The sequence below is a fragment of the Hydra vulgaris genome, chromosome 12 (assembly GCF_038396675.1).
Source record: "Hydra vulgaris chromosome 12, alternate assembly HydraT2T_AEP".
NCBI lineage: Eukaryota > Metazoa > Cnidaria > Hydrozoa > Anthoathecata > Hydridae > Hydra > Hydra vulgaris.
Genome location: NC_088931.1, coordinates 14835001 through 14847922, shown reverse-complemented (window position 1 = coordinate 14847922; position 12922 = coordinate 14835001). Strand labels below are relative to the sequence as shown.

Here is a 12922-nt window from a genome sequence, read left to right as displayed (position 1 = left end):
AGGCCTTCAGTATAGATCGTCTTGGGTTAAACGCATGATTATCACTTAGGACATAACTCCTATTGTTGGGACATAACTCGTATTTATTTTTTTGAGTAAGGCTTGAACACTTTTGTTTTGTTCTCGCACATTAGCTGCTTTATATGACTTGTATCAGAAGTGCAATCCATGATAATGAATATTTTACTGCTTTCAAAGAAGTTTTAACGGTTTTGAGTATTTTATTTAAAATAAGGCCAATCATTTCATTCGGAATACTTTTTTCTTAATAATTGTAATAGGATTTATTATTTTTTATGCGTCTCAGATGCTCAGACATGACTGGATAAAATTTTGCAAAGAGCTTTGGACAAAAAATGCATATTATTAGGATCTTAAAGATGTTTACGATGACCATGAAAAACTAATGACCTTTAAGCCAACATTTGAACAATTTTAAATGAACGATCAAGCACTGAACGCCAATGTTTCATTTCATTTTCAATTATTCATTAATCAGAACTGTCGATAGTAGCGTTTTTACTCAAGAAAATTGCAAGAGTCCTCGAATTCTTTGGTCTATTGGCCTATGTTTATCCAATGTGAAGAACTTTCAGCAGATGATAGCGAAATTTTTTTTTGTTTGATAATAGCTTATAGCAAATCAAAATATCGCACTATTCTAAATAGAATAAACGAGCCAATTTCTGGAAACAGCTTCACCATTAGCAAGATGTCTAAAATAACAACCAGCGTTAAACTTACAACCTGTTTCGTCATCAGAAACTTTCTTTACACTGAGTGGAAATTTTTTTAATCAAGCAACACTTTCTGGCTGATTTACTACTCTGGCCATAGCACTGGCCATAGCTTGTTTGAAACGTACGCAATACTATTGCTAGGTACTTTCCGCTGCAGAATATTAAGTTCATGATTTGTATCAACTGAAGAACAAACTAAAGACTGTTCAGACAAGATGTCGGACCAAATTTCTGTTTGAGTATCCAACAAATAGGCAGAAATATTTAGCGTAGCACTACCGCTCGCTTTGATTCATTTATCACATTGTATTGAAGCAGCAAAGAGGCTAAGTTTTTTTTTACTCAATGGTTTAATTTTCTTAAGCTCTGCTGAAAATTGTTTATTTTTGTTTGTTTTCACCTTTAATTCTTTTCTCCCAGAATCTCCAACCCGATGAAAAATTTAAAAAAAATTTATTTGTTAAAAGCTAAATGGACTGAAAAAACACAGGGATAACGTTAATTTCAAAACTTAGTTAAGGTCAAAATTTATATGGACAAAGTCGAACATCAAATATGACTACGACTATACAAAATCTATGATAATCTTCTCGCATGTAAATATTTATATTATTATTTAGAAGAAATGTGACTCTTTAAACAAAAATGAAACAAAACATTTTGTTCAAATTTTCGTTTTAGTATATTGAAAATGTAACTTTACTTGATTGAACCGGCGACCGTTCTTAAATATTAAGTACTACCAGAGGCGATTCAAAATGGGGTGAGGAGGGGGTGGGGAAGTGAACCCTTAAAAGCACCCGACTGGCTTCTTAAAAAATAAATACAAAAAAAAAGGTACAAACACACATCCCTTGTAAAATTGCCTCTGAGTACTACCTGGTTTAAAGATTTCAGGATTTAGATCAATATAGATTGTTTATATTGTGATTTACAATAGGCTCCACGAATGCATGGACATCGATTGTTCAGTTTTAAAGTTGTAGAAAGATGTATTTACAATAGAACATATAACCTTTGTTTGAATAAGTTGAATATATAAAAATCAGTTCAGATTGTTATATATTCAACTAATTCAAAAACCTGACCCTAACCCTGAAGGTAGAGTTCTATTATAAATAAATCTTTCTAAATCTTTTGAAAAGGTTGAAAGGGCTAAGATAGGTTGACAATTACTTACATTAAATTTTTCACTATTTCTGAAAATCGGAGTAACTTTGGCAATATTTAATTGGCGGAAAGAACCCCTTGTTGTATGGTGCTCTTAAAACTTTATAAAGAATGTTTTAAGTTCTTATTGGGACCTTTAATTATGTTACCAATTATTTCTTTCGGATGTGCAGCTTTGTTTCTTTTAAGAGATATGCAAGCTCTCCCCAACTCAAAAGATTAATTTAAGTTTAACTGTTGGCTCGTGTGTACTTATATAATTTAGTTTTAAGAAAACCCAGGAAAAAAAGTTTAATAGAATTTCTATAAACTTTTAAAACATATGGTCTATAGAAATTCTATAGAATTGCTATAGAATGTCTATTATTTTTTATAGAAATTGCTATAAAACTTTTTTTTCTATAGAAAAAAAGTTCTATTGGAATTTCTATAGAAATTAACAGAGATTCAATAGAAATTCTATAGAATTTCTATAGACCATATGTTCCAAAAGTTTATAGAAATTCTATAAAACTTTTTTTCCTGGGAAGGAGTTATTAATAGGTTGCATTTTATTGAAGTTAATGTGTACCAATGTAACTGATATTAAAATAATTTTATATTTCGCTCATTATGGATATGTTTTTTTTTATATATTATTTTTTTTTATATTCTTTGTTTCTTTTACAGTTATTAGATATTGCGTTAATTGTTAGAAAAATGTTGATTTTATAACGCCTTTTTTTAATTCTCTATTTTAAATATGGAAATAAAAGGGTAGGTGAGAATAAAATATATTTGTAATATTTGAAAGAAAAAGTGTGAGTACTTGAATATCTTTATATAAAAAAAAAAAAAAAAAATATTTAAAATTATATTTATATCATAATAAATATTTATTTTAACACAATACATTTTTGTAGAATCATGGTCTTCACTTTCTTTATATTTAGAGATTCGTATTTAGATTGCTAGATAGATTTTATCTCGGAAGACTTTAAATTCTTTGACACGATTGGCTTCATAGATTTCATTTCGGAAGATTTTGGATTATTTGACGACGATGAAATATTGTATTGCCGATAACCTCCAAAACATTTTCGCCATTCATTCATGACATCTTTTTTTCTCAATATGTTAAATATAAAAATAAAGAAACCTTGAAGCGAAGTTGTAATGCAAAATACCCATTGAAAAATAACCGAGAGATCTTTAATTGCTAGAACTGCAAACAACCATGATAAACCAAGTAGAGTAGCACAAATAAACGCTATTCTTATTTGTGATAAATAATTTTTTGTCGCCGTCACTTCTTTACCAGCCTTAACTCTTTTCGACAAGCTTAGCATGGTGATTACTAGCACAACAAAGTTCACAATCAAAATCAGACAGACAGGAAGAAGAACAGCAAAATAAAACGGATATCCTCGAACTAAACATCTGAAATAAAGTTAAAATAATTAGCAAAAACTGAATAGATACAATTTTTAATTTTTCAAATATTAACTCACACTTTTTCGTTTCCCAAATGATCTGGTCTGGAAACTCCAGTAATGACAACAACTAAAGCAGGAACACCTAATAACAAATACAATCAATTTGTTAAACACTTTGCTGATATAATTTCTTGAATATTAAAAGATTTCTTTAAAAAATGCTACTACAAATACTTAAAACAACGAATTATTATTACAATTTTAAACTTTGAGAAAAAAATAGTCAAAAATTCACGATCAATTAAAAAATAATTTTCCAGAGATAATTTGCTAAATAGATATTTAGCTTTATTGTTTTTCTTACTGTTAACTTTATATTCATTATTCCTTTTATATATATAGGGGAAAGGCGCCTATGATGGCATAGCGCCTATGATGGCATACCGGTCATATTTCCATTAAAATTGGTTTTGGTAAAAAAATGATTATACATGACTATACTGACTTTACATTAGTTATAGTGAAAAAAGGTCCCTTGTGCACAAATATTGTTTTTATAATCAACAAAAATCGATTTTGGGATGTGCTGTTGTAGTTTTATTTCCTTCATATATTTAAGATTGTGATTTTACTATTAACTGTGCAGAAATGAAATTTTCATGCATTTTATATTCAAGTTTTGAGCATTTAATGGAATAGTTACTTTAATTTTATCTTTTGAACAAAGCAGACACAGCTTGTTTTAATGAAAATGATGACTTTTACCCATGATGGCATACTGACGAGTTGGGGGTGTTGAAATATTGACGAGTTGGGTAAACCTTTTTTTTTTATAAGAAAAACTTATTTTTAAGTAAAGTTAAAAAAAAGCGATGCTCCAATTTTTTTTTTTGGTCCAAAAAATACGTAAAACGCAATATATTCAATGCGCATGCGCAAAATTTTACAATGCTGGTGTGTAGCATGAAATGATAAATTAGGATGGTTTCGAGTAATTTCTGACTTTTCTGAGAGAAGACTCTAAGGTTAAATAAAATCATTAAGTTACCCTCGATCCTAACTAGCCCCATCCTCCCCTATGCCATCATAGGAGCAGTGGTTGCCTATGATGGCATACTTGTGCTTTTTTTTACCATAAAAATAACTTATAAAAAAAATAAAACTGATGAAAACTCCCAAGGTAATTATTGTTCTAGATATAACAAGGGATGTATCCATATCAAAACTTTTATTATTGGTCTTCAGGATACTGAATAATGAAACTACAAAGTTAAGTATGCCATCATAGGCGCCTTTCCCTATATATATATATATATATATATTTATATATATATATATATATATATATATATATATATATATATATATATATATATATATACATATATATATATATATATATATATATATATATATATAAATATATATATATATATATATATATATATATATATATATATATATATATATATATATATATATAAATATATATATATATACATATATATATATATACAGTATTAGACAAAACATTTGCAACCAACATCGAACAATGCTAAAAAGAGTTCCTAATTTTACATGTCTTAAAAACAAAACGAACACACTACCACAGCAAACAGTTCAGGAGTCTGGAGTCATAGCATGCCATGACATAAGCAATCAGCTGACAGGTGACAGCACACAGGCAGAATTTCGTTGACAAGTGTCATTTTGCAGCGGACAAAACAAGTGCAACTTTTTTGGTTTGTTTCATTTCCTTAAGTCCCGTGTAAACGTCACGGAAGTTTTTTAATAATTAAAGGAAGTATCCAAAAGTTTCCAGAAGTTTCCAGAAGCATGCAGAAGCTTCCAGAAGTTTCCAGAAGAAGCATCTTGAAGCATCCAGTAGCATCCAGAAACATCCAAAAACATTCAGACGCATCCAGAAGCTCCCAGAAGCATCGAAAAGAAGCATCTAGAATCTTCCAGAACAGGTTCACACAGGTTCATTTTACTATATAAGAGACATGTAAATCAACATGTAATTCAGTCAGTATATGGAAGTCAATCAGTCAGTATTATCAAGACAGTTTATCAAAGTGAGTTTTATCAAAGTGTTTTATCAAAGAACATCAATACAAGAAGTGAAATACAAAAAGTGTTTCATTACATCAATACAGTCCACATCCAACCAAGACGTTGTGTTCCACAGAGCATTATTGTATCATCACACGGTAAATGTAACACGGTAAGCCTTGAGAAGCGTGATTATTTATTTTTATTATTTTATGACTTCAAGTGCAAAAATGGCTCCCTACAGTCTTGGATTGGAACTAAGAAAGAAAATTATTGGCAATTACATAAGTGGAATGTCTCAATAAGTATTTGTAATAAATATCGCGTGAAAAAATGGACCGTATCAAGACTATGTTCCAAATTCTAGGGGATGGTGCCAACTTTCCCGTTCTACGGGAAAGTTGGCACCAGATAACAAAGGTGGAAGACCGCGTTCCACCACTTCCAGAGGGGATTCTATGATCGTCAGATCTGTCAAGAAGGATCCCTGGATATCATCAGTCGAGATACAAAAGCAATTAGAGCTGCCTGTATCGGACCGAACAATCAGACGATGTGCTGTTGAAGCCGGATTGTTTTCTCGACGCCCTGCAAAGAAACCGCTGATTTCACTAAAAAACCAGAAAAAAAGACTCCTGTTTGCTACATCTCATATTGACTGGAATGTGCAGAAATGGCGAACTGTCCTGTTCAGTGATGAACCGAAGTTCAACATCATTGGGAGCGATGGCATTTGCCGTGTACGTCGACTGGCCGGAAAACGCCTCGATTTATGTTACTGCCATAAGACCGTGAAGCATGGTGGAGGCAATGTAATGGTCAGGGGGTGTTTTTCTGCTAACGGTCTAGGTCCAATACATCGAAACGATGGAATAATGGACCGTTTCATGTATAAAAATATCCTGAAAGATGTTATGTTACCTCATGCTGAATGGAATATGCCAATAAAATGGGTTTTTCAGCAAAACAACAATCCGAAACACACTACAGAAGTAGTCAAACAGTGGTTTCAAGACAACCACCTATTGGTGATGGATTGGCCACCTAAATCTCCGGATCTCAACCCTATCGAGAACCTGTGGGAGATCGACAACCGCAGAATTAATCATGAAGGTGTTCCTAATAAGGATCAACTGTTTGAACAAATCCAAAAGGCCTGGGCAGCGATTCCACAAAGTTTCATTGATCACCTGATCGAATCTATGCCTCGAAGATGCCAGGCTGTGATCAACACCAAAGGATTCGCCACGAAATATTGATAGCGAAATACAGCTTGGTCAACATTTTGTTGAGTTGCACTTGTTTTGTCTAGAAGGAAATCAACTTTTTTTTTACTTTTGATTAACTTATTAATTTTCGTGTACAAATAATGAACTTTGTGATGAATAAAACTTGAAGAACTTTGTCTCTAAACAGTTATTTAGTTTATAACAGTTACATAGTTATTTCTCTAAATTGAAAAAATGCAGCACTTTTATATAAAGAAACTAAATTAGCATTATTTGGTTGCACTCGTTTTGTCCGATACTGTATATATAAAGATATATATATATATATATATATATATATATATATATATATATATATATATATATATATATATATATATATATATATATATATATATATATATATATATATATATGTTTGTTTACCCAAAATCCATTTCTTCACGCATTGTCATGTATGGTCAATTATACTTTTTGCTTCAGAAAAATCTTATTAAAATGTGCAAACAAACAAGTAATTTAAAGTAACTCAATAATATAAATATAATATATATATATATATATATATATATATATATATATATTTATATATATATATAAATATATACTTATATATATTATATATATGTATTATATATATATATACACATTATATATATATATATATATATATATATATATATTATATATATATTCATATATATAGATATATTAAATATATATATATATATATATATATATATTATATATTCATATATATAGATATATTATATATATATATATATATATATATATATATATATATATATATATATATATATATAATATATATATATATATATATATATATATATATATATATATATATATATATATATATATATATATATATATAAATATATAAATATATATATATATATTATATTTAATATTTATAGTATTGAATTACTTTATATTACTTGTTTGTTTGCACATTTTAATAAGATTATATATATATTATATATTTTATCGTGGTTTTATCGTGCATTAGATGAAGGTGGAGAGGTTAAGGCCATCGCTCTTGACATTTTAAAAGCTTTTGATAAAGTTTGGCATGCTGGTCTTCTCCATAAGTATTCTTCTTATGGTGTATCCGGAAACATCTTTAAGATCATTGAATCCTTTCTTTCCAATCGTAGCATAAAAGTTGTCCTCAATGGACAACACTCTTCTTCTTATTCTGTAACTTCAGGGGTTCCTCAAGGTTCTATCCTTGGCCCTATACTCTTTTTAATTTACATTAACGATCTTCCAGATATTCTCACATCTAAGGTGGCATTGTTTGCAGATGATACTACCATTTATTCTTGTCGTGATAAGAAACCAACACCTTCTGATTGCTTGGAGGGGGCATTTGAGCTTGAAAAGAATCTCACTTCTGCTACAGCATGGGGCTCACAGTGGCTGGTGAACTTTAATTCAGATAAAACTCAATTTTTTTCAGCCAATCGTTATCGCAATAATTTAGATCTTCCTGTATTTATGAACGGTGATGTACTTGATGAGTCACCTACTCTTCATCTTCTAGGATTAACTCTTACTTCCAATCTTTCTTGGAAACCATATATCAAATCAGTTGCAAAATTAGCATCTGCTAAGGTTGCATCTCTTTATCGAGCTCGTCACTTTCTTACTTCAGATTCTATTCTCTATCTCTATAAATCTCAAATCCGGCCTTGTATGGAATACTGTTGCCATATCTGGGGCGGATCTTCTAATGATGCCCTTTCTCTTTTAGACAAGGTGCAAAAACGCATTATAAACATAGTTGGACCTGCACTTGCAGCCAACCTCCAACCATTATCACATCATCGTAATGTTGCTTCTTTTTCTCTTTTCTACAAATACTATAATGGGCACTGCTCTAAGGAGCTAGCGTCTCTTGTGCCATCTACTAAAATTCATTCTCGTGTTACTCGTCATTCAATTAAGTTCAAAAAAGGGTTCAAAAAACGCTTATTCGTCTAATTTTTTTCCTCGAACATCAGCTCTTTGGAATTCGTTTCCTTCATCTTGCTTTCCTGTTTCATATAATTTGCAATCTTTTAAGTTGTCTGTCAACTGTTATCTTGCTCTACAATCTTCATCTTTTCTCTTTCAGTAACTTTCAACTTTAATTAGTGGCTGCTTGCAGCCTTGTTGGAAGCGAAGATGTTAAAAAAATATATATATATATATATATATATATATATAGAGAGAGAGAGAGAGAGAGAGAGAGAGAGAGAGAGAGAGAGAGAGAGAGAGAGATTATATATATATATATATATTGTTTATAAGATTATATATATTATATATATATAAATATATTGATATATATATATATAATATATATATATATATATATATATATATATATATATATATATATATATATATATATATATATATATATATATATATATATATATTATATTAATTATTTATAATATTGAATTACTTTATATTACTTGTTAGTTTGCAAATTTATTAAGATTTTTCTGAAGCAAAAAGTATAATTGACCATACGTAACAATGCGTGAAGAAATGGATCTTGGGTAAACAAATATATATATATATATATATATATTTATATATATATATATATATATATATATATATATATATATATATATGTATATATATATACATATATATATATATATATATATATATATATATATATATATATATATATATATATATATATATATATATATATATATATATATATATATTTGTGTGTGTGTGTGCGTGCGTGCGTGTGTCTGTGTGTGAGTAAATTATGTTAGTGTATTCTATAAAAGTGCTCGGTGTTCCTAAAAAACAGAGCAATAATGAATTAGTAATTTATATTCAACTGGCTGTTTTTCGCTCTATAGTTTGACAGGCTGTTTCTCGCTTTATGGTTCGACAGGCTGTTCCTACTTATGTTTCTTCTTCTTGATGAACTTTAATAAGGAGAAACAGCCTGTCGAAAAAAAAAATTAAATAAGTTTTTTGCTAATTTACCCAGGAAAAAAAGTTTTATAGAACTTTTATAAACTTTTGTAAATTTTTTTATAAATTCTATAGAATTCTATAGAATTTTTATAGAATCTCTGTTAATTTCTATAGAAATTCCAATAGAACTTTTTTTTCTACTTTTTTTTCTATAGAAAAAAAAGTTTGGTAGTAATTTCTATAGAAATTAATAGACATTCTATAGAAATTCTATAAAATTTTATAGAATTTCTATAGACCATATGTTCTAAAAGTTTATAAAAATTCTATAAAACTTTTTTCCTGGGTGTATATATATATATATATATATATATATATATATATATATATATATATATATATATATATATATATATATATATATATATATATGTAAATTATGTTAGTGTATTTTACAAATAGAGTGCTCAACGTTCTTAAAAAACAGAGCAATAATAAAGTAAAAAACACTTATCTAACTTTTTCTTCTACTTGAAGTTTCACTATTGCTGGATCATCAGGAAGAGTTACTAAATCTCAAAAAAAATTCAATTTATAGAAAAAAATATTTTACAGGAAGTTATAAATTAATATAAAAAAAAATTTAATTACTATATTTTTTTGGTTAACGGGAAGTTATAGAAAGTAATTATTAAATAAATTTCTTTGGAATGGGAATAGTTTAATTAGGCCACTTTTTTTTATACTATAGGTATACGTTTATACGTATCAGAAATAGAAACATAATTTGGTTCAACCCCCCGTACAACAAAAATGTTTCAACAAATATAGGTAAAATTTTTCTAAAATTAATAGACAAACATTTTCCTCCCTCTAATAAATTACATAAGATTTTTAACAGAAATACCATTAAAGTAAGTTATAGTTGTACAAAAAAATTAGAAAGAATTATAAAAGGCCACAACTACGCGTTAATTAATAAAAATGAACATTTGAAACAAAAAAACACTGATTATTGTAATTGTAAACAAAAAATAGATTGCCCTTTAAATGGAAAATGCCTTTTGAAAAATGTAATTTACAAGTGCATTGTTTCCTCACAAAATAACCCTGATAAACAATATATTGGCTTAACCGAGGGCGAATGGAAAAAACGTTATGCCAACCACAAACAATCGTTTAAACACAAAAAATATTCAAAAGAGACTATGTTGTCAAAATATATTTGGGATTTAAAACAAAAAAATAAAAATTTTAATTTACAATGGTCTATTCTTAAATCTGCCCCTGCCTATAATAACATTTCCAAAAAATGTATGCTATGTTTGCAAGAAAAATTTGAAATAATTACTCATTAAAATCCGGAAAATTTATTAAATAAAAAATCTGAATTAATTTCTAAATGTAGGCACGAAAATAAATACCTCTTAAAAAATTATAAAAACAAATGACCAAATTAAACTATCCCCATTCCAAAAAAATTTATTTAATAATTACTTTCTGTAACTTCCATTAACCAAAAAAATATAGTAATTAAAATTTTTTTATAATAATTTATAACTTCCTGTAAAATATTTTTTTCTATAAATTGAATTTTTTTTGAGATTTATTAACTCTTCCTGATGATCCAGCAATGGTGAAACTTCAAGTAGAAGAAAAAGTTGGATAAGTGTTTTTTACTAATATATATATATTATATATATATATTAGTAAAAAACACTTATCCAACTTTTTCTTCTACTTGAAGTTTCACCATTGCTGTATATATAATATATATAATATATATATATATATATATATATTTTAAAGGCCGAAAGTGAAAAATAAACTTTTTAATTTAAGTCATTATTATTATTATTTATATTAGTATTAATATATTTAAAAAACTATTTTGTATTTTGTATTTTTATTATGTTTGTTAATAGTTTTCTTAGTTTATTTTATACTGTTTCCTATTCAACAAGGAGTTGACAGAACTGAAGCTATTTGCAAACACTGCAAAGCCGAATTTTCTTATCATGAGAGTACTTCTAGCCTGAAGTATCACTTAAACAAGAACTATAAAGAAACAAGAAAGACAAGATAACAAATGCTATTGCAAAGTGGGTAGCTACAACATTTTACTCATGTTGAACAGCAGTAGAACAATTTAAAGTCTCCAGCGTTCTGTCATAGTATCTCTGCACAACAGCACGTTTGACAATGCCCAGGCCAATGCAGAAAGGTGGTGGACCATTTTAAACACAGTTCAGCAAGTGCTGCAGAATTAGAACAAAAGAAAATTGAATTTGAACAAAAAAAAGAGTTGCTTATACAAGACATGTTTCATTGAAGTAGATACATTAACTACACTGAGTGTGTTTTTGTTTCATTTGTGATAGCAAATATTGTTTTATTTGCAAAAAAATTCCTACATACGGGAAATTTCTTGAACGCGCATGTGCAGGGGTACCGCTGCTCAAATTATTTTCCTTAAATATCCCCTGGTGAAACAACACACATTATTTTTTGACTGTTACATCGAATTGTTTTAACTATAGTTAGGTATAAAAGTATCATACTCTACAAACCATTCAAAACGATTACAAAAAGAACTAGCTCAGGTATATCTTGCATTTCTGAAGTAATTTATTAAGTTGCTATTGATAGGTATAGCACAAAGAACTCTAAACTTATTAAAAATGATATCTTCAATACAACCTGAACTTTAATGGGTTTAACTTACGGATTAACTTTAATGGGAATATCAATTATATGGTAACCTTATTTACTAATGCACATCATACCGGTGATGGTGCCACTAGGTACCATCACCGGTACCTAGTGGCACCAGTGATGATTCATCTCCGCTTTGTAAGAAAAACTAATGTAAATGACGATGATCAAACCAATCTCTACAAAAAATATTCACACATGAAAATGTATGTATAAATTATGAGGAATTTGCAATCATTCGTTATTATAAAAGAATAAAAATGTATTTATCATAACCTACCACAATTTAGGTATCAAATATGCCAATTTTTTTTTTTAATTAAAAATAAAAAATAAAAATTTATATCTGATCTGTTTTTATGCGTTTTTTTCTTTAAAATCTGGTATTCAGTATTCGACCGAATAGTTTGCAATATAAGTTCCAAATATCGAATAGTAAAAAAGTAGCCTAATAGGCCAAATACCCAATAGTCACCAAAATGAGGACCCAAGATTCAAAGACCTCAAGTGTGAACCCAGAGTTGAGAGAGGTGAGGTGTGGGCCTCAGTCACTAACTTACTCAAGGAACAGATGGTTATTGCAGATGAACCTGTGGAAGCAATAATAAAAAAGGCACCAAAAAGAAATTTGCTCTATTGG

General features: G+C 28.5%; 1 protein-coding gene across 2 annotated transcripts in view; it reads right to left on the bottom strand.

Moving 5' to 3' along the window:
• Nucleotides 1–2754: 2754 nt before the first annotated feature.
• The window catches only part of LOC136088487 (adhesion G-protein coupled receptor G4-like), a 59386-nt gene continuing 49218 nt past the window's right edge, over nt 2755–12922 (bottom strand). For both annotated transcript variants that reach the window (XM_065812293.1, XM_065812294.1), the window contains 2 exons: nt 3401–3467; nt 2755–3329 (listed from right to left, as the gene is read on the bottom strand). In XM_065812293.1, the coding sequence (XP_065668365.1) occupies nt 2861–3329; nt 3401–3467 (536 nt within the window). In that variant the 3' untranslated portion in view covers nt 2755–2860. The remainder of the gene's footprint in view (nt 3330–3400; nt 3468–12922) is intronic.